Source organism: Megascapheus bottae, chromosome 6 (assembly GCF_031878675.1).
Source record: "Megascapheus bottae isolate mThoBot1 chromosome 6, mThoBot2.hap1, whole genome shotgun sequence".
Taxonomy (NCBI): Eukaryota; Metazoa; Chordata; class Mammalia; order Rodentia; family Geomyidae; genus Megascapheus; species Megascapheus bottae.
The window spans coordinates 69,866,714-69,890,057 of NC_143514.1; the positions used below are offsets into that span (position 1 = coordinate 69,866,714).

The 23,344-nt window shown below is 43.9% G+C and overlaps 1 protein-coding gene and 1 non-coding gene across 2 annotated transcripts in view; one reads left to right on the forward strand and one right to left on the reverse strand.

Moving 5' to 3' along the window:
* Positions 1-23,344, reverse strand: part of Clic4 (CLIC family member 4) — a 55,248-nt gene that overhangs the window by 21,445 nt on the left and 10,459 nt on the right. The window contains exon 2 of the mRNA XM_090335539.1: positions 1,263-1,372. Within this exon, the coding sequence (XP_090191665.1) occupies positions 1,263-1,372 (110 nt within the window). The remainder of the gene's footprint in view (positions 1-1,262; positions 1,373-23,344) is intronic.
* On the forward strand, positions 13,209-13,309 carry LOC150062312 (U6 spliceosomal RNA). The gene has a single exon (XR_016536090.1). It is a non-coding gene; the product is annotated as a U6 spliceosomal RNA (small nuclear RNA).

Below are 23,344 nucleotides of genomic sequence, written 5' to 3' on the forward strand. Positions count from 1 at the left end.
ACTCAGAACCTGGGCACTATTGTCCCTGAGCTTCTTTCACTCAAGGCTAGCGCTCTACCACTTGAGCCACATTCCCAGACCTGGTACAGCTATTAACCTTGGATTTTAATCCAAGAAGCAAGTACGAATGTTTTATCACCTCACACCCATTTGCCAAAGAAAAAAATAAGTTCCTACATAAAAACAAAGACTTTCAACCTGGTGCCAGTGGCTCACACCTGTAATCCTAGGCTCAGGAAGCTAAGACCTAAAGATCACAGTTAAAAGCCAGCCTGAATAGAAAAGTCCATAAGATTATTACTTCCGGTTAACCACCAAAAAAACAAGTGGAGCTATAGCTCAAGCGGTAGAGTGGTAGCCTTGAGCAAAGGAAGCTTAAGGCCTATACCCAGGCCCTAAATTCATGCCCTAGGATTGGCACCAAAAAAAAAAAAAAAACCCAAAAAACTGTCAGGATTATTCTCAGAAATCCCCATCATGAAGAAAAGGCTAGATAAACTCTATAACTAGCAAGAACAATCACAGAGCTGTGGGTACTTGTTCTTAGCTTACAATTTAACCAGCTATGATCTGTTAGAGAAAACCCCCAATTCCCTGAAAGCAGGTTACGTGGCATTGACAACAGAACTCTACTTTTTTAAAACAGCTTTGTTTGTCTTCTCTCCTCCCTGCTGGGCTGGAGCCTAGAGCTTCAACCCGGCTAGGCAGGAAGTCAGCAACTGAACAACAGTGGCTCTCCATTCCTGCCTTTAAGGACCAGATCCAATTGGTCACACTTGAGATGACGGCCAAGGAACTCTTCAGGGCTCCAAGTCTGCACTGGACAGTTCAAGGATTTCACTGCACCATGCTAAAACCTAATTCCAATAACTGCTCTTTAAGGTCCCAATAAGACTAGGTGGCAACATACAACTTACTACTGTGTGACTGTAATACTTACACAGGTTAAATCTATCCATAACAGTGGACCTTTAATGAAGTGGATTTCCTTTTTTTTTTTTTTTTTTTTTTTGCCAGTCCTGGGCTTGAGCTCAGGGCCTGAGCACTGTCCTTGGATTTTCTCAAGGCTAGAGCTCTACCACTTGAGCCTCAGCACCACTTCCGGCTTATTTCTATGTATGTGGTATCAAGGAATCGAACCCGGGTCTTCGTGCAAGCACTTTAACCACTAGGCCAAACTCCCGGCTGGATTTCCTTTATATGAAATCAAAATGTATGTTCAGTCAAGTGCTGCTCAAAAATCCACGTGCATTGTATCTTACCTTTTCAGGTCAACAGTGGTAACACTAAATACAACTCCTTTGAGCCAAAGAATCATGAAGAGCCTCTGGGAAAAGGGGCAGTTTCCTATGCTCTCACCATCGCTGCCAGCCTGGAAAGAGAATCAACATCAAAACACAGTCAATATGCTGATACTCACGATGCCAGAGCTTTCTATGAAATTTAATAATCAAAGCTATCAGAAGATGGAAATATGGCATTATAGAATCAAGGCAAAGATCCAGGTCTTTATTATTTTGGTTTTTCATTTGCCTCATTTTTTCTTCTTAAAAAGTGACCAGACCAGCCAGGAGCCAGGAGCTCTTGCCTGTAATGCTAAGAGGCTAAGATCTGATGATCACAGTTCAAAGCCAACCCAGACAGAAAAGTCCCCATAAGACTCTTCGCTCCACGTAACCACTGAAAAACCAGAAGTGGCACTGTGGCTCAAGTGGTAGACCCCTTACCTTGAGCACAAAGAAGCTCAGGGATAGTATCCAGACCCTGAGTTCAAGTCCCTCAGACTGAAAGAAAAAAGAAATGCCCAAACCAGTCCAGACAAGTGCTGTGACTGTACAGTGATGGAGGTGTGCTAGATTATAACCTCCTAGTGCAGTGGCCACGAGCAACACTTGACCAATACGCACTAAATCTCAGGAGACTTCTGAAGTTCTAAATGGCTTGCATCATTTTGTCTTTAATTCATATAGCCCCGTGTGATGGCCATTCTGTTCAACAATGTACCAATCCCATAAAGATTTCTTCCTCCTTTGTCTTTAGAGCACAACAAAGTCTCTCATGGGTTTATTGAAATGTAAAGCTTATTTCTTATTCTGACCTCTGACAGTATTCTTCATAAAGTAACATTAAAAGAAAAGAAAACTTAGCTAGGCGCTGGTGGCTCACGCCTATAAATCCTAGCTACTCAGGAGGCTGAGATCTGAGGATCATGGTTCAAATCAAGTCTGGGCACAAAAAGTCTGTGAGACTCTTATCTACAAATAACCACCAGAAAACCAGAAATAGAACTGTGGCTTAACCAAGGGTAGTACTCAGGTCCTGAGTTCAAGACCCAGGACTGGCAAAAAACAAACAAAAAAAAAAACCTGTGGGTTCAAGTGGTAGAGCGTTAGCCTTGAGCTGAATAGCTCAGGGACAATGCCCAGGTCCAGAGTTCAAGCCCCATATCAATGGGGGGCGGGGGGGAGACAGAGAAAGAGGATGAGAGAGTGATCACTATTATTCTATAGTGACACTAAAAACAATTCAGTGGAAGCATTTCAGTAAAATGCTGTTTTCATCAGAAAGTAATTAAATTCCTTAACTAGGCCCCTGGTACAATCCCCAGCATTTCCTCCCAAAAATATTTTTTAAATAAATGAGAGCTAAAGGAATTAAAACAACAAACAAACAACAACAACAACAAAAAACAAAAACAAACCACAGCCAGCTCACGCCTATAATCCTAGCTACTCAGAAGGCTGAGATCTGAGGTCTGAGGATCACAGTTTAAAGCTGGCCCGGCACCGAAGACCTTGAAAATCCTATCTCCAATTAACCACTAGAAAACTGGGAGTGGTGCTGTGGCTCCAGGGGTAGGATGCTGGCCTTGAGCTGAAGAATTCAGGGACAGTGCCCAGGCCCAAAGTTCAAGCCCCACGACAACCCTCCAAAAAAAGGAAGGGAGTATATAGGAAGGTCCCAGAATCCCACTTTTAAATCATGACAGTATGACAGTTGCAATTAAACTTGGTTTAATATATATACATAATTATTTTATGAGTAATAATGCACAGAATTTATAGTCACTGTCTCAGAAAGCCCTAATATTGTAACTTGTGCATAGTTTCACTTTCTAAAGAAGGTCTAGTTCTTAACACTAACACAAGGAAACATTTTAAATGAAGGTCCTGGCCTTCGGACTGAGTTTCCACCCAAGGAATCCCAAGGAAGTTGCCTATGGATCACACAAGTCAGGTCCCAGAACTATACCACCACAGCAAATTGCCTTGCTTGTTGCACATGCTGAGCATTTTGAGCATTTGCAGTCCAGAGCACTGACGACCACACTGCAGTCACTACAAGGAAAGCTAACACATTCGTTGACGTTTTGGCTTGGTAATAGTTATTTCACACTAGATTGTCACTTTAGCTTGTCTATGCTGTTATTTCGCTCGTTTTAAATATACATAGCAGCAAATTTACACACACACACACAAAAATTGTAAACTAACTGAAAAACCAGCAAAGTTTGGTAGTCATGAACTAGTCAACTGAAATTTCTCAATCTGCCTAGTCATAGCAACATTAAAACTACCAAACTGGGGGCTGGGAGTTTGGCCTAGCGGTAGAGTGCTTGCCTAGCATGCAGGAAGACCCGGGTTCGATTCCTTGGTACCACACACATAGAAAAAAAGCCAGAAGTGGTGTTGAGGCTCAAGTGGTAGAGCTCTAGCCTTGAGAAAGTCCAAGGACAGTGCTCAGGCCCTGAGCTCAAGCCCAGGACTGGCAAAAAAAAAAAAAAAAAAAAAAAAAAAAAAACAACCTACCAAACTGGCCAAGTAAGGTGGCTCACACCTGTGATCCTAGCTACTCAGGAGCTGAGATCTGAGGACTGCGGTTCAAAGCCAGCCCAGGCACTAAATTCCATGAGCCTCTTATCTCCAATTAACCATCTCAAAACTGGAAGTGTCACGTGGCTTAAAGTGGCAGAGTAGGGTAGGATGGTAGCCTTGAGCTGAAGAGCTCAGGAACAGCACACAGGTGCTGAGTTCAAGCCAAAAAAGACAAGTGAGCTGAGCATAGGTGGCTCATACCTATAAATCCTAGTTATTCAAGAGAGTGAGATGAGAGGATTGCAGTTCCCAGCCAGCCCAACAGGAAAAGTCCATGAGACTCTTATCTCCAATAAACTACTCAGAAAAAACTGGAATTGGCACTGTAGCTCAGATGGTAGAGTGCTAGCCTTGAGCACAGAGAGGCTCAGGGACAGAATACAGGCCCAGCCAGGACTGCCCCTCACCCCCCACCCCTGAAAAAAAAAGTGGGAGGAACACAGAAGTATTGTTTCTAACAGCAAAACACTGGACACCAGCCAAGCTCACCAGGAAAGAGCTTCACGAGGGTGAAGGCCTAGGCCACCCATTCAGCTTCTGCAGCCAGAGGGCAGGGTGGGTCCCTGGGAGTTTTCTGTGGTATTTATAGAGTCTGGAGTAGAGCAGTTACTGTCTGAACACTTTCAGTGCTGTTCGGGGGCCCGTTCCTCATTCTTTGGGTAGAAGGATGAGGATTTGAGGAGCACTTCTCCCCTGTGCAGTCTCCAGCACCCTGGGTCGGTGCTTGCTGCTGTTTTCAAATGTCTACTTCTTTAGCTCCAAGTGAGATGTATAAGGCAAAAGCACCCAGAAAAAACCCACAATCATCTGCTTCTGAGAAGCAGGCATCTCTCAGAGGGATTAAAATTTAAGCAGCAACACAAAAATGTAATATTGTTGAATGATAATTGTTCAACAATAAAAAGCAATGAAGTGGGGGGAGTGTGGCCTAGTGGTAGGGTCGTAACTTGCATGTACAAAGCCCTGGGTTTAATTCCTCGGTACCAAACACACACACACACACACACACACACACACACACACACACACACACACACACACACACACACACACAAAAGCCTGATGGGCTGGGAGTTTGGCCTATTGGTAGAATGCTTGCCTAGCATGCATGCCCGCCTGGGTTCAATTCCTCGGTACCACATACACAGAAAAAGCCAGAAGTGGTGCTGTGGCTCAAGTGGTAGAAGGGTAACCTTGAGCAAAACAGGCTCAGGGACAGTACCCAGGCCCTAAATTCGAGCCCCATAACTCGGAGGGAGGAGGGAGTATAAATTCATAGAGATAAAATAAACTTGTGGCTACTTAGGTTCTCAGTGTGAGTCTGTGAGGAGTAATAGCAATTACTAATAGCCAGTAAGGAGTTACTGCTGGTGAATGAATACTTTAGGGAGCTAACGGAAATGTTATCAAATTAGACTGGAGATAGTTGAATACTTTCTGCATATACTGCAAATCAAAATTTGCCTTCTACATGGGTGATCTTATAGTGCAGGAATTACATGTAAGTATGAAAGGAATTTTAATTTGGATTCTAGAGTTTTCAAATTATGATTTCATGTTCAGTATCCCTACTAATTATAAAATCCAAATAATCATAGAGAAGATGGGAATAATACCACTGACCCAAAAATGACCACAAGCTCCCAGATAGAGAATGAATCATCATCTGAGTTTTGTTCTTATGAAAGGGGTCTGATGGTTGTTCAGAGTTCTTCTCAGCCAGTAGTCCCTCACCACCCTTGCCTTCTCAGCTCGACCTCTGTTGTAATTCTGCAATTGCATAATGCTGGTATCTAATGAGAAAGTGCAGGACTACCCCCACACTGCAGAATAAGGGTCAGTGGCAGCTGCCATAAATATTTTAATATTTTACTAAGTGGGGGTAAAGGAATTGCTTACTTAGAAAACCTAGCTTAATCAGTCTTTAGACTAGTCAGCCTTTAAAATACCTAAGAAGGAATCTCCTCTTTCGTTATGTTTCTGGGACTGGAGGTGAGGTGCTGGTGACTAGAGGAAGAAAGAGCTGGAGCCTGACCATTTTCCTCCAGCTTTTTCTAGGGAATGTGCAGGACAACGTTTTATCAAAAGAATAACTTAAGGGCTGGGAGTTTGGCCTGGTGGTAGAGTGCTTGCCTAGCATGCAGGAAGACCTGGTTCGATTCCTTGGTACCACATACATAGAAAAAAGCCAGAAGTGGTGCTGAGGTTCAAGTGGTAGAGTTCTAGCCATGAGAAAGTCCAAGGACAGTGCTCAGGCCCTGAGCTCAAGCCCAGGACTGGCAAAAAAAAAAAAAAAAAAAAGAATAACTTAAGAATAATAGTGGGACCAGGCACTGGTGACTCACACCTATAATCCCAATTACTCAGGAGGCTGGGATTTGAGGATCACAGATCAAAGTCAACCCAATCACAAAAGTCCACAAGTCCACCAGAAAACCAGAAGTAGAGCTGTGGCTCAAGTGGTAGAGCACCAGCCTTGAGCTGAAGAGCTCAGGGACAGTACCCAGGCTCAGAGTTCAAACCCCACGAACAACCAAAACAAACAAACAAAAAAGAATGTAATAGTTGGGCTAGGGATGTAGTTTAGTGGTAGAGTACTTGCCAACATGCATGAAGCCCTGGGTTCCACTCCTCAGTATCACATAAGGAAAAGGCCAGGGGCCAGGAGCGTGGCCTACTGGAAGACTGCTTGTATAGCATGCATGAAGCCCTGGGTTCAACTCCTCAGTACTACATACACAGAAAAGATCAGAAGTGGTGCTGTGGCTCAAGTGGTAGAGTGAGTGCTATCCTGGAGGAATCCCCAAGGACATAGCTCAGGCCCAGTTCAATCCAGAACTGGCAAAAATGAAAAAGGGGAAGGAGAAGGAGGAGGGGAAGGGGGGAGAAAGGGAAGGGAGAAGAGGAGGAAAAGGAAGGGGAAGGGGAATGGGAAGAGGAAGAAATCAAAACCATCTATCTTCTATTACTTTTTTACAGAGTTTTTTCTAAGCCCACACTGGATCCAAGGCTTAGAAGCTTTGGAAGTTATCTTTCCAGATATATTGCAGAGTATGCAGGAAATAACAAGGCCTCAATCTTGACTTCATTATGTAATTAGCTGTACAAGAGTCCCTAGTTGCATCATCTGTAAAGACTATTACATTGTAGGGATCACATAAGTTAGAATCCTGGCACACAGGAAGATAACAAATGTTACTTAACGTGAAGACATCTCCTATTGTGTGGGCTTGGCTCAAGTGGTAGAGCACCTGCCAAACAAACATTAGGGGCCTTGAGTTCGAACCCCAATACTGCCAAAAAGAAAAGAAAAGAAAAAAAAAGACATTTTGTAGACACAACTCAAGAACTAACAACAGGAACTCAGTTTAAGCATTTGGACACTACAGTGAATACAGTAGTCTCCTTTTCAGAAAATAATGACAGAGGGGAATAATTATCGCTCTTCACCCTGTTCTGATCAACATCAGAGTCCCCAAAAACCCAGTCCAGTCAGGTGATAGGGGCTCATGGCCTTATTCCTAGCCACTCAGGAGGCTGAGATCTGAGGATCATGGTTTGAAGGCAGTCAGGTCAGGGAAGACCATGAGACTCTTATCTCCAACTACCCACCAGAAAACAGGCAATGGTGCTGTGTCTCAAAGTGGTAGTGTTCTAGCCTTGAGCTTTCAAAAGAGCTCAGGGACAGAACAAGGCCCTGAGCTGAAGCCCCATGACTGATATAAAAAAGTCCAATCCGGGACTGCGAGTTTGGCCTAGTGCCTAGAGTGCTTGCCTAGCATGCACGAAGACCCGGGTTCAATTCCTCAGTACCACATACATAGAAAAAAGCCAGAAATGCTGCTGAGGCTCAAGTGGTAGAGCTCTAGCCTTGAGAAAGTCCAAAGACAGTGCTCAGGCCCTGAGCTCCAGCCCAGGACTGGCAAAAAAAAAAAAAAAAAAAAAAAATGTCCAATCCATTTAACATAGTGAAAACAAAGATGTCCTTTATTTAAGATGTCAAAAATCTCTGGCTATATCCAATCTGTGACACTGTTTCCAGACAATAACTTTACCATAGAACTATAATTAGAGAAATCAAGTCATCATAACAAATTACTACATTCTATGGGCCAGGGTTTGGCCTAGTGGTAGGGTGCTTGCCTAGCATGCACAGAGACCAGGAGAGAGGGAGAGAGAGAGAGAGAGAGAGAGAGAGAGAGAGAGAGAGAGAGAGAGAGAGAGAGAGAGAGAGGAAGAGAGAGAGTAAGAGAGGGAGGGGGGAGAGATAATTACTTCCTTCTCAAGTTCTGCCTCCAGAAATCAACAAACCCAGGAAAGACCTTAGTTGCTACTATTTCCTTGTTTAGCATCATCTACTCATGAAATTCACACCCAGGATAAAAGCCTTGACTACTTAGGAACTAGGCAGCTTGAAACAATATCTCACTATCTCACTATAGAACTAAATGGGACCCCAAGGTAGGTTGTTAGGAGATCACATGGAAAGCTAGTCCAGATGCTAGTGGCTCACATCCATAATCGGAGGTGACAGGGGGCTAAGGTTTGAAGCCCAGCCAGGCATGGAAGTCAGTGAAACTTTTTTTTTTTTTGGGCCAGTCCTGGGCTTAAGCACTGTCCTTGGACTTTCTCAAGGCTAGAGCTCTACCACTTCAGCCTCAGCACCACTTCCAGTTTTTTTCTATGTATGTGGTACCAAGGATTCAAACCTGGGTCTTTGTGCATGCCAGGCAAGCACTCTACCACTAGGCCAAACTCCTGGCCAGCAACTCTTATCTCCAGTTAACCACCAGAAAACCAGAAGTGGCACTGTGGCGCAAAGAGATAAAATGCCAAAGTACCCAGACCCAAAGTTCAAACCCCACGACCAGCCCCCCACCAAAAAAATCTAGAAATGGAGTGGTGAGTAAAGAGGCAGAGTACTTGCTTTAGCAAAAAACCTCAGGGACAGTATCCAGGCCCTCAGTTCCAATTCCTAGCCTAACACTGAAAGTAGGGGGCGGGGGGAGGAGAAGCAGTCTACCTGCAACATCTACTGTATAGAAGAACTCTGTGCTCCTGAAACAAGCTCTTGACAAGCATTAATCTAGTTAATCTGCTCAAACAGCAAAGGATGGTGGTTAAAAAGTACCAAGCAAGCTAGCAGTGGTGGCTCACTCCTGTAATCCCATCTACTCAGAAGGCTGAGATCTGAGGATCAAGGTTCAAAGCCAGCCTGGCACAAAAGGACCGCAAAAGGACCTGAGACTCTGGCTCCAATTAACCTCTAGAAAATGGGGAGTGGGTCTAAAGGGTAGGGTGGTAGCCTTGAGCTGAAGAGCTCAGAGACAGCACCCAGGCTGAGTTCAAGCCCCATGACCCACCAAAAAAAAAAAAAAAAGTACCAAGCAAGATTCTCAGTGACTCCACATTTCTTAGTTAGGTGACTTTCAAAGTGACAGAACCCCTCTGAGCTGCTGTCCTAATAAGATGTGGGACTAGGGCCGGGAGCATAGCCTAGTGATTTGAGTGCTCACCTAGCATGCACAAAGCCCTACGTTCAATTCCTCCATACTAGATTCACAGAAAAAGCCAGACGTGGTGCTGCGGCTCAAGTGGCAGAGAGGTAGCCTTGAGCAGCAAGTGTCCAAGGACAGTGCCCAGGCCCTGAGTTCAAGCCCCAGGACTAACCAAAAGAAAAAAGAAAAAAAGTTGGGAAACTCTGTACCTTTCTCATGGGATTGTTAACGAGACTGAAGGTTTAATACATAGGAAGGGCTTTGATTAGCCCAATATTCTAAAAACCAAATGACTGGCAAGTTCCATGGCATGCCCTTTCTTCCCTTTTGATGTTTATAATATAGACATGAATCTCTTTTTAAAAGAACAAGCAGCAAGCAAAGCAAAGTGGCTCAAGTCTGGAATGCTAGCTACTTGGGAGGTAGAAAGCACACGGCAAAGGATCACAGCCTAGGCCAGTCTTCGCATTAAGGTAGAACCCTACTCTGAAAATAACCAAGGCAAAATAAGGATATGTGGAAGCACAGTTCAATTGGTAGAGTGGCTGCATGGCAAGGGCAAATTCCTGAGTTCAATCGCCAGTACCATAAAGGGGTACAGGGGGGGAAAAAAAACACACCTCTTCCCACACAGCATACTACAATGAAGCTAAACACAAATCATTGAATGAATGTGGAAATGCTCTGAAGATAAAGAAAACGATATAACAGGATGTTGGAACAAGTTCAGGAAACAACATTTTAAAGCATTTCAAGCAATTCTAATCTTGTTGCGCTTGATGAGTATATACTGCATTTTCACAAACACTGACAAATAAAAAATGGGAAAAAAATTTCAAAACTGGTTGAACCTGGAATTCCTCATGGTGCCTTTTGGACTCTGCTCTTTGCAGGCCAGCAATCTGACTGCTATTAAGATCAGATTTGGTAAATAACAATCCTTTTCCTCCCTTAAAGAAATATAATCCTATCTTGCCTCAAATATGGACATACCCAAACTTAAATCAAGCCCACCTACAGCCCAAGAAGCCCACACTCAAATTCAAGAGTGTTGTTGTTTCAAACTAAGAAACAGAGAGACATGTACATTTTAATGGAAAATCAGTACTACATGGGTATTTGTAGGAATTTGTGATTGAAATACTATCCAGATCAAATGCTTCAGGGTGTTTTATCTGGTAGAGAAGATCAGTCTGGTTACTGTATTATACTACTGAATGACCTAACTTTTCAGGAAGTCAGAGGATTCTGCTGCAATGTCAGGAACCAGGAAAAATACCTGATTGGCAAGAGTTTGGATCTCCATCTAGAAACCACCTAAGTATGGTGAAATCAATCTCTGTGGATCTTGGTTCTCTGACCCAAGAAAGGAAGCAGGGTAAGGCAGACTGATCTACTGATGCAACAACATTATACATACAATTTATAACCCTAATCTTTGAAAATACATGCAAGCATTCAGGGGCTAGAGTCACAATGGATACTACTTATAGAAAAAGAGCAAACAAGGGGAGGTGTGACTCAAGTGGTAGGGTACCAACCTTGATCAATCTCCAATTGATCAAAAGAAGTCAAGCAATGCTGGGCGCGGTGGCTCACACTTGTAATCCTAGCTTCTCAGGAGGCTGAGATCTGAAATCGAGGTTCAAAGCCAGCCTGGGCACTAAAAAGTCCAAGTGCAATTAATCACTAGAAAATGGGACACAGGGCTGTGGCTCAAGGGATAGGGCAGTAGCCTTGAGCTAGAGAGTTCAGGGACAATGTCCAGGTCCAGAGTTCAAGTCCCACGACCAACAACAACAACAAAAAAAAAACATGGGCCGGGAGTTTGGCCTAGTGGTAGAATGCTTGCCTAGCATGCACGAAGACCCGGGTTCGATTTCTCGGTACCCCACATACATAGCAAAAAGCAGGAAGTGGTGCTGAGGCTCAAGTGGTAGAGTGCTAGCCTTGAGAAAGTCCAAGGTCAGTGCTCAAGCCCTGAGCTCAAGCCCAGGACTGGCAAAAAAAACAAAACAAAAAAAAACTCAAGCAAGGGCCGGGAGTTTGGCCTAATGATAGAGTGCTTGCCTAGCATGTACAAAGACCCGAGTTTGATTCCTAGGTACCACATACATAGAAAAGGCCCAAAAGTGGTGCTGTGGGTCAAGTGATAAGAGTTCTAGCCTTGAGAACACCCAAGGACAGTGCTCAGGCCCTAAGTTCAAAACCCAAGACTGGCCAAAAAAAAAATCCCCAAAAAACCCACAGTCAACTAAGCACTCACATCTATAATTCCAACTACTCAGGAGGCTGGGATCTGAAGAGCCTTAAAGCCAAGTAGGACAGAAAAGTCCATGAGTCTTTGATCTCTAAGTAACCCAAAAACTTGGTCGTGGAGCTATGGCTCAAATGGCAGAGTACTAGTCCTGAGCACAAAAGCTCAGAAAAAGACCCAGTCCTAAACCCAGACCCGGAGTTCAGAGTTCAAGCTCAAGGACTCACAAAAAAAAAAAAAAAATTTTGCTAGTCATGGGCTTGAACTCAGGGCCTGAGCATTGCCCTTGGGCATAGATAAACACAGGGGAAAAATGTTCTTAAGGTTATTCATATTCTTACAGTTTATTTCCAAATGAAGTGCTAAAGTGGGTGTTTTGCTATGTTTTTGTTTGTTTTGGTACCAGGCCTGGGTGCTATTCCTGCCAGCTTTTATTTTTTGGTAAGAGATAAGACTCTTCTCAGGCTTCCTTCCCTGGGCTGTCTTTGAAACTCCATCTTCTCAGATCTTAGCCTCTTGAGTAACTAGGATTACAGGTGTGAGCTACCGCCAGCATTGGTCTATGTTTCCCTTAAGGAAAAAAAAAATGCCAGGCACAGTGGCTCAAGCTCATCTCCAATTAACCACCAGAAAACCTGAAGTGGCACTGTGGCTCAATGGGTAGGGCGGTGGCCTTGAGCTGAAGAGCTGAGGGACAACACCCTGGTCCAGAATTCAAGTCCCACAACTGACCCCCCAAAATAAATAACTGGGGTCAGAATCCAGGATTTGCATGCTAAGCAAGAACTCTACAGTTAAGTTACATTCCCCCATCCAATGTGTGTGTGTCTGTCTCTGTCTCTCTCTGTGTGTCTGTGTGTGTCTCTGTTTCTCTGTCTCTGTCTCTCTCTCTCCCCCTCTCCCTCTCTTTTTGCCATTCCTGTGGTTTGAACTTGGGGCCTGAGCACTGTCCTGGGAGTTTCTCAAGGCTAATGCTCTACCACTTGAGCCACAGCACCACTTCTGGCTTTTTCTATGTGTGTGGTCCTGAGGAATTGAACCCAGGTCTTCCTGAATCCTAGGCAAGCACTCTACCACTAGGCCAAGTTCCTGTCCTTGGTGTCTCTCTCCCTCTCCCTCTCTCTCCCTTCTTCCCTCTCTCTTTCTCTTTCTCTCTCTCTCCCTCTCCCTCTCTCCCCCCCTTTTTTTGCCAGTCCTGGTGCTTGAACTCAGGGCCTGAGCACTGTCCTTGGGCTTTCTCAAGCCTAGGGCTCTACCACTTGAGCCACAGCACCACTCCTGGCTTTTTCTATGTATGTGGTACCGAAAAATTGAACCCAGGTCTTCATGCATGCTAGTCTAACACTCTACCACTAGGCCTTGCTCCAGGCCCCCAAGTCCTTGGTCTCTTAACAGCACATTCTTTGCACTTGTTCATTCACAAATAGTGTGAGTGCCTACACTCAACCCAGCGAGGAACAAGAGAACACGTGGCTCCTGCCTCCCTATTACCTCTATACTACAAAGTTTAATTTGAATAAATTAAAATTCCAAGAGTATTACACAGGAACAGTTCAATTAGAAAACATGGAGACTCTCGCTTGCTTCGGCAGCCATATACTAAAATTGGAAACATACAGAGATCAGCATGGCCCCTGCGCAAGGATGATATGCAAATTCATGAAGCGTTCCATATTTTGTTGTTGTTGTTGCTTGTTTTGGCCAGTTCTGGGCTTGAGCTCAGAGTCTGAGCACTGTCCTTGGACTTTCTCAAGGCTAGAGCTCTACCACTTGAGCCTCAGCACCACTTCTGGCTTTTTGCTATGTATGTGGTACCAAGGAATCGAACCCCGGTCTTTGTGCATGCTAGGCAAGCACTCTACCACTAGGCCAAACTCCCAGTCCGTGTTCCATATTTTTTGAAGCTCTACCATTACCCTACAATAAATGGGTTAATTTATATAACAAAAAAAAAAGAAAAAAGTAAACATGGAAACTCAAAATATACCCCAACACTATGACAAGTGAAACACTTGTTTCTCATTTTCTCAAGTGTCATAAATATCTGCCAACAAATCACGATGTTTCTGTGAATTGCAGAGGTGCAGTCTCCTGTGAGAACAGCAGCCCCTCCTCTGCGGGGGTGGCTCAGATTATATGTGTACACTTGCCAGCCATACTTGAGCCTACACCACTGTGAGCTGAGAGAGAATCAAACACTTTTTTAAAATTATCCTTCATTTTATTCCTGACAGGGTAGAGGATCAACCAAAAGTCTAACCGGGTTTTCTGTTCTCTTTGTCTGTTGCCTCTAGTTATTATTTTCTGGATAAGGTCATATGCTTTGCCTGAGGCTGGCCTTGGACTATGATCCACAGCGGGGATCAGTCACATGCTACCATGCTGGGACTGGTCTCAGACCTCAATGTTTCCCATCTCAACCTCCTGAAAGTAAAGCCTTCATCATTCTTTTTTTTTTTTTTTTTGGTCATGAGGCTTGAACTCTGAGCCTAGATGCTGTCCCTGAGCTCTTTAGCTGAAGGCTACTCTAACCACTTCCAGCCACAGAGCTACTTTCAATTTTCTGGTGGTTAATTGGAGATAAGAGCCTCACAGACTTTCCTGCCCAGGCTGGCTTTGAACCACGATCCTCAGATCTTAGCCTCCTCGGTGTAAGCCACTAGCAAGTCTTCATCATTCTTGCTCATCTGAAGTGACCTCTAAAACTCTAGTTATTAATAAAGTCATACAGATTTAAAGTAACTATGTTGCTGGAAGAAATACACTATCCAGCTATTATTTTAACTATATGACATGGCTGGGTTATGCAGCTGTTTTATTTTATTTTACTTTTATTTTTACTTTATTTTATCCTCTTCCAAACCACAGCTATCCATGGTTAAATCTGTTGAGCTGGAGGAAAAGATTCATACCTCAGTAGTGTCAGAAGTCATTCTTCTGTTAACTTGGTAAATTATCAGATTATTCTACTACCTAATGCAGCTAACAGCTTAGATTTTTGTTTGTTTTGTGGGTCATGGGGCTTGAATGTGGCCTGGGCGCTGTCCCTGAGCTCCACAGCTCAAGGCTACCCCCCTATTCCTGGGCCTGGGCGTTGTCCCTGAGCTCTTCAGCTCAAGGCTACTACCTTACCCTAGAGCCAAGCCCCACTTCCCATTTTCTTGGGGTTAACTGGTGATAAGAGTCTCAGGTCCTTTTGTGCCTGGGCTGGCTTTGAACCTTGATCCTCAGATCTCAGCCATCTGAGTAGATAGGATTACAGGCCAGTTTTTTAAAAGAAAAAAAATTCTTGTCACAAGAAAGCCTTTAAAAATAAGTCTTGCAAAGTTCTTCCTGCTCTCCTAGAACAGTTTCTCTGCAATGTTCTTCATTCATTTGGCAGTACTGTGGTTTGAGCTCAGAGCTTCACACTTACTTGGCATGTGCTCTACCACTTGAGCCACTCCCCTAGTGCTTTCTGTTTTAGCTATGTTTCAGCCACTTTAGCTATTTTTCTGATTTTAGCCACAGGTTTCTGTCTCAGCCTCGAACGGCAATGCTCCCCCATCTGTGGTTCTGGAATAGCTGAGGTCACAGGTGTGTAAGCCATGGTACCCAGCCCCCTAAAGTGTGCTTGGGGACCCACAGGGGACCCACAGGACTACTCCACACCCCCTCCTTTCTACCTTACTTAGGGGAATAAAGCTAGAAACTTCTGTGTCTAAAACGACTTTATACTCCACCTGCAATGTCCAATGCCACACCTGCCCTTCAGATCAAGTCCCACACTCAAGAAACGTTTCACTCTAGCCAAAACCAAAACGGTCTCTAATAGACTTGCACAAGCAGTTAGGGATGTAGTTCAGTGGCAGAGTGCAAGCTCAAGACCTTGCTGTTCATTCATTCCCCAGTACTGCCAGGGAAGACGATGTGATAAAAGGGAAAACTCTCCCCCTCCCTCCCCTCTCTCTTTCTCTCCCTCCCTCTCCCTCTCTTTCTCTCCCTCCCTCTCCCTCTCCCTCCCTTCCTCCCCCCCACCCCCCCCCCCCCGTCAGTCATGGGGCTTGAACTCAGCCTGTGCACTGTCCCTGAACTCTTTAGCTCAAGGACACTGCTCTACCACTTCAGCCACCGTGCCACTTCCAGTTTTCTGGTGATTAATTGGAGATAAACAGTCTTACGGACGTTAGTGGGGGGCTGGCTTTGAACTGCAATCTTCAGATATCAGCCTCCTGAGTAGCTGGGATTACAGGTGTGAACCATTGGCACCCAGCTAAGAAAATTCTTATCTAAGTAAAAAAGAAGCAGTGGTCATCCCCCAGGGCTCTGATTCGTTTATAATTTCCTCAAATTGCCATTTATTCCAAGGCTTCTGTGATGTGGACAACATTCGCCACTCAAGTTCTGTGTGTGGGGCTTTCACAGAGCCTTTCCTAGGACCCCTAGATTTACTCACAATCTAACAATTACTTGCTGATGGATAAAGGGACATCTCTCAAGCACAGGGGGCATGTTGGAGAAGCAAGTGGAGGTGAGGAAGGTAGCATATAACTTGGTGGATCTTAGATTTCTATGGAACAGATAAAAAGTGCCTGAAATTGCAAACTATAAACAGTACTAAGTACCTAAGGGAAACAATACTCAGAGAAAGGACCAGAAGCACCTACTTTAGATCTGCTGGTCACAAGTGATCTCTTAACCACAGCCGCATGGAGTCTGTGACTACTGCTATGAGCAGAACTGGGATCACAAGGCCTGATCATATAAGACACTCCTGACGAAATTAAAGGGCAAACTTTATGCCTACAGAGGAAATAGTTCAGTCACTCATTTAACAAATGTTTACCAAGAGCCTGCTATGTAGAAAAAAAGCATTTAGTGCAATATTTAACAGCAAGGCTGTGCAGAAGACCTGTTTTGTCAGTTCTACTTAACCACCTGTATGATATTGGCCAAGTTACGACTCTAGGTCTCAGTTCTCTTATAGGTAAAGTGAGGAGGAATACCTGTCTCACAAGCAGTATTATGAACGATGAATAAGTAAATAGGAAGCTCTTAAAATAGTGCCAGCTTATTACCAGGTGTCAGTGGCTTAAGCCTATAACCCTAGCTACTCTGGAGACTGAGATCTGAGGATCAAGGTTCAAAGCCAGCCCAGACAGGAAAGTCAGTGTTGGCTCAAAGTGGTAGAGCACCAATCTCAAGCATAAAAGCTCCGAAACAATGCTCGGGACTGGCAAAAATATAATAATAAGGGTTCGGGAGCACGGCCTAGTGGTAGAGTGCTTGCTTAACATGCACAAGACCCAAGTTCCATTCCTCAACACCACATACATAGAAAAAGTGGTGCTGTGGCTCAAGTGGTAAAGCACTAGCCTTGAGAAAGCCCAAGGGCAGTGCCCAGGCTCTGAGCTCAAGCCCCAGGACTGGCAACATTAAAATAAATAAATGTATTTTTTTGACATTTTACTTAACTCAGTATGTCTAAAATATCATTTCAACATAACCATATTTGCTGGGCCCGTTGGCCTTTAATCCTAGCTACTCAGGAGGTTGAGATCAGGGGATCGCTGTTCAAAGCCAGCCCAAGCACTAAAGACCATGAGACTTTTTTTTTTCTTTTTAATATTTATTTTTAAATGAACATACTCTTAACATTTTTGGGGGGGGTGGTCGGGATAATATATAGAGAGGTTACAGTTACATTTGTCAGGTAAGACTATATATAAGACTCTTATCTCTAACCCCAAGAAAACCAGAAGTGGCACTGTGGCTCCAGAAATCGGGTGTAGCCTTGGGCTGAAGAGCTCAGGGACAGTGCCCAGGCCCAGAGTCCAAGCCCCTCAACTGACAAAAAAAAAAAAATAATAATCATATTCTTTTCTTTGTACAAAGTCCTCAAAATTCGTGTGTGTGTGTGTGTGTGTGTTTGAGAGAGAGAGAGAGAGAGAGACAGAGAGAGAGAGAGAGAGAGAGAGAGAGAGAGAGAGAGAGAGAAAGACTTATAGTACATTTCAATTCAAGCTACCAAGCACAGTATTAACTGCCCCACAGGAAGTGTCTGCCATACGGACTAACATAAATCTACGGAACAAGCCTTTGGGCAACCTCTGCACAGCACCAAGACCAGGGACTCTAAATAAAGATCACATGACTGACGAGTCAACTCTAGACACAAGGTCTCAGAAATTATTTATTCTTACTTCAAATTCCAAGAAGCTTACCTGGTTTATTGAACTACAGAAGATTACACCAAAAAATTAAAGGACATGGTCTGTATCAACAGAATTAAGTTAGCAAAGGAAAGGATAGCGCACACACGCACATGCGCATGGACAGACACAGACACACAGACACACACAGACACGCACACACAGAGCTAGCTTTAAAAGGATAAAGGCTAAGGCCATTCAACAGAAAGACAAAGACACTTTTACATACCCAGTAGCTCCTGAGGCCAAGGCTGCATTATTATTGAATTTATATTCAATGTCACATGAGTTGGCAGTTAAATCCAGTATTCTAAGAAGCCAAGGAAGTACTGACCTATTTTAGATTTGTTTTCCTTTAAAATCTGTGATATTTTTACAGTTTCACTACAAATCTAATATGTACATATAAAATCTAATGTAAAGCTGGGTGCTGGTGGCTCACGCCTGTAATCCTAGCTACTCAGGAGGCTGAGATATGGGGATCTTGGATTCAATGCCAGCCTGGGCGCTAAAGTCCCTAAGACTCTTATCTTCAACTAACCACCAGAAAACAGGAAATGGCTCTGTGGCTCAAGTGGTTAAAGTACTAGAACCTTGAACTGAAGAGCTCAGAGACAGCACCTAAGCCCAGAGTTCAAACCCCACAACCCAAAAAAACCAAACCAACAAAAAAAATTAATGTAAAAGTTTTTCTGAAATTAATTTGAGGTTCCTGGTATGGCCAAGCAGTTCCTATGGATCTGTCTCTCAAAACAGCTATGACTTTTATGTAAAACCAGCCACCCGAAGGTCCTAGAGAAGGGTAGGGAGGTGGCAGACGCTAGAAGGGAACATCACCATGCCTTCTAGTTATATAATTTTAAGATCCTAATACTCTTCACCAATATGTTATTAACCTTAGACAAGGCAAGCAGCTAGTCAACCCCAAATTATATGTCTCGAATTCAAAAAGGAATGCTATCTTTATCTCTGGCATTTTACTATGAGGTAATATACCAGAACCAGACTTAATATCTATTACATGCTTCCATTCTATATGAGGCATGCCAACTTGCTCCAAAATGCTAATAGGTGTTAGCTAGATTAGCCTTCTATAGATCAGTTTATTCTAGGTGGGAGGCAAAAAGATGAAGAAAATACACTAATGTCCAGACAGAGCAGAAGACCCAGAACCCTCAGCAGCGATCTGCCCTGAACCTTTTGAAGACATCGGGTTTCATAAAATGGCAGTTAAAGCCTTGGAATATGCTAAGTTAAATCTTTTACAGAGTTAGCTGTACTCCAAACTATTCCTAAAACAGGCTATAAACGCATGATTCTTCCCTTCGGAAGGGCAGCACAGTCCAAGTGGCTACATGTCTTGGCATGGGTGCAAAGGGCTCTAAGACAGACCACAAGAGTTACAGTCATCCTGAGGAAGACAGCTTTCAAAGTCCTTATTTGAGAACAGCATGTGCTCTGGCCAGAAACAGGAGATTTGTCCCATCCTTCGGTTCCACTATAATCTCTCTATCCAGATCAGAAGATATCCTATTACCCCCGGGCCACAGAAGGATCTCATTTAATGGTTAAAAACTGAGTAACCCAGACCAATACTAAATAGAATGTGCTTATAACTGGAGTCCAGCCTCATTTCAGCAAAAGATAAAAGGATAAAATCAGCTTAAAATATTAGTGATAGGAAAATGACCAACTTAAAAAACATTGATCACTTTAAAGATTCCTTATAGCTGGGCAGTGGAGGCTCACACCTTCTAATCCTAGCTACTCAGGAGGCTGAGATCTGAGGCTCACAGTTCAAAGCCAGTCTGTGAGTCTCTAAACTCCAATTAACCATGAGAAAATGTGAAGTAGAGCTGAGGCTCAATGTGGTAGCATGCCAGCCTTGAGTAAAAAACCTCAGGGTCAGTGCTGAGACCCTGAGTTCAAACCCCATGATCAATCCTCCCCAAAAAAATTCCTTGCAAATGGTTTGATTTTTTTTTTCCTGTGCCAGTCCGGAGGTTTGAACTCAGGACGTGCATGCTGTCCGCTGTCCTAGAGCTTCCCTCTCCCCAATGCCCGCATTTTTTTTTCTTTTTTGCTGGTCCTGGGGTTTGAACTCTGCATGATCCCGAAGCTTCTTTTGCTCAAAGGGGCTAGCACTATATCATTTTGAGCCACTGCTCCATTTCTGGCTTTTAGGTGATTAACTGGAGAACAGAGTCTCACCGACTCTCCTGCCTGGACTGGCTTCAAACTGTAACCCTCAGATCTCAGCCTCCTGAATAGCTAGGATCATAGGCCCAACCACCAGAGCCCAGCTTGATATTTTTTAAAAGGCAAAGGCAAGCAGACCATGATAAGACTAGTTTAAGAGCCGGGAGTATGGCCTAGAGGTAAAGTGCTTGTTGAGCATTTTGAAGTCCTGGGCTTGATTCCTCGGTACCACATACACAGAAAAAAACAAAAGTGGCACTGTGGCTCAAAGGGTAGAGTCCTAGCCTTGAAAAAGCTCAAGGACAATGCTCAGGCCCTGAGTTCTAGCCCCAGGACTGACAAGGAAGGAAGGAAGGAAGGAAGGAAGGAAAGAAGGAAGGAAGGAAGGAAGGAAGAAAATGACTAGATGGGTAGGTTTTTACATGAGCCAAAAGTAGGGATGGGAAAAGACTGACTCTAAAATACTGGTTGATCTCATTAGCTTTGCCTAAGAAACTTTATAGATGTGACTTCAGTCCTGGATTACACAGCTATATTTAGTTTATACCTAATATGGATGAAGTCCTGAACTAACGGCCATTTCCTCTCTCCACAAAAAGAAATTTCCTTGCTTTTTTTTTTTTTTCATATCAACAATGCCGTGCAGCCTCCGCTTCAAGAGGGTAAGGGAGGGGCTATAAAAAAAAGGGAAGAGAATTTACTTTTGTTTTAAATGCACAAATTAGGAAGCGAGTTTTAGACAAGCACTCTACCACTAGGCCACACTCTTGGCCTATGATGTGATTTTTATTACACTTGGACCATTTTGACATTTCTAAATTACAAAGCCATTATAAAATCAAAACATGTAATATTCAAATTAGGTTCTTTTATTGAGTTTATAAATAAACCTTTCTAAAGTACTTTATAAAATATTAATTAACAAGATCCCCCAAATGCAAAGAGATGAGGTCATGAAAACTCTGCAATGCCTTTTAAATTTAACCTAAAGGAGCTGGGGGCATCACTCAGTAAAAGAGCTTGCCAGGCACATGTTAAGGCCCTGGGTTTGATCCCAAGAACTAGCAATAAATAAGTTAATAACCTGCCTCTAGGGGCCAAGAGTTTGGCCTAATGGTAGAGTACTTGTCTAGCATACACGAAGACCCAGGTTCAATTCCTTGGTACCACATACATAGAAAAGTCAGAAGTGGTGCGGAGGCTCAAGTGGTAGAGCTCTAGCCTTGAGAAAGCCCAAGGACAGTGCTCAAGCCCTGAGTTCAAACCCCAGAACTGGGGGAGGGGGGGAGGGGGAGAGGGGGAGAGGGGGAGAGGGCCAGAGCGCGCGTTGGAAATGCTGAGCACAGTGGCTCACACCTGTAATCCCATTACTCAGGAGGCTGAGATCTGAGAGTTGTGGTTCAAAGCCAGACTGGGTACTAAAGTCTAAGAGATTCTTTTTTTTTTTTTTTTTTTTGCCAGTCCTGGGCTTGAGCTCAGGGCCTGAGCACTGTCCTTGGACTTTCTCAAGGCTAGAGCTCTACCACTTGAGCCTTAGCACCATTCTGGCTTTTTGTATATATGTGGTACTGAGGAATTGAACCCGGGTCTTCGTGCATGCTAGGCAAGCACTCTACCACTAGGCCAAACTCCCAGCCCAAGTCCAAGAGATTCTTTATCTCCAATTAACCACTAGAAAACCTGTAGCTCAAGGGGTAGGGCCAGTAGCCTTGAGCTGAAGAGCTCAGGGATAGTACCCAGGCCCAGAGTTCAAGCCCTACCAGAAAGAAAGCAAGAGAGCAAGAAAGAAAAGAAAAAGCTGGAAGTGGTGATGTGGCTCAAGAGGTAGGTCTCTATCTAGCCTTGAGAAAATCCCAGGATACTGTTCAGGCCCTGAGTTCAAGCCCAAGACTGGCCAAAAAAAAAAAGACTGCCTCTGGAACTGTGGAATAATGAAGGCCTTAGGCCAAACCCCAATAGTGCTACTCACTGGGACCGCCCAAGACAACACTCCCAAAGGCAGAGTAACAGAAACAAACAAGACTTACCATGTGTCAGGCCCTAAGTCTTTTCTTATGTTAACGCTTTTAATCTTTGCCAAAGCCACAAGAGTTAATTCTATTACCTCAGTGAACATAAACTAAGGCATACAACCAGGATAAAAACACTGCATAGTTCAGGTCACCCCCTTGCCCACTGCACTCTCATAACAAAACACTCAAGATCCGTGCTGGGTGCCAGACTATGAATGTGAAGTTGATTCTTTAGTTTCTTGGTTTTTGCACTTGAGGGTTAGAAGTGAAGAAAGTTATGTTAGTTGGTCCTTTGAGAAATACAGCGTTTGACGCTTGGGATAGACACAGATGAGAATGAAAATCTCCTCTCTCATTTATAACTGGCTCTATGCTATTCAAGCCAACATATTTTACTTAACATGCAGCCACTCCTCCCCCCCCCAACTTTTTTTGATCAGTTGTGGGGGCTTGAACTCAGGGCCTGGGCACTGTCCCTGAAACTTTTTGCTCAAGGCTAGCACTCTATCACTTAAGCCACCTAGCCACTTCCAGTTTTCTGGTGGTTAACTATAGATAAAAGTCTCACAGTGACTTTTCTGCCTGGGCGGGATTCCACCATGATCCTCAGATCACAGGCTCCTGAGTAGCTAGGATTACAGGTGTGAGCCACTAGCCCCCAGCTCATCCCCCTCTTAAAAGCCTCTCCTAGCCTCTTCTCCATCTGGAGTTTTTCCTTTCTTCCCTGCCCAGCTCTTCTTTCACAACTCCCTTTGGTTCTCTGAGAGATGACAGCCAGGTATTGATAGTTCCTAACTCTTGGCCAAAGATGTTTTCTTGCTCTTCACTCCATCCACCCAATACGCCGATACATTTTAACTACACCTTAAATATCATGTCTTCAAATTACCTGAGCTTCTTTCTGAACAGATCTAATAGATTGTCTACATTGTCATTCCAGCCATCTCAACCTCAACAAGTCAAGGACTCAACATTACAGGCTCTTCCAACTCCATATAAAGGCATTGCTTCACTAGTTTCTCTAATTAGAAACCTGAGTCATTTCCCACATACCTCGTACACACATCTCCTTCAACATCTTCCAATGTCTACCTCCAAGCCATTCTCTTCTCTCCATCACCTCCCTACCACTTCCCTTCTTCATTCAAATCATCGTCATCTCATACTCTGGGTCAGTGAAAGACTGATCTTCTGGCCTTAGCCTTGGCCTAGCTGCCATTCTCCATGGGATTGCCAAAATGTCCAGTTCCTCAGAAACAGCTGATGCTGGGCACCAGTGGCAGACAAGTCCAATTAAACAGAAAAAAAGCAG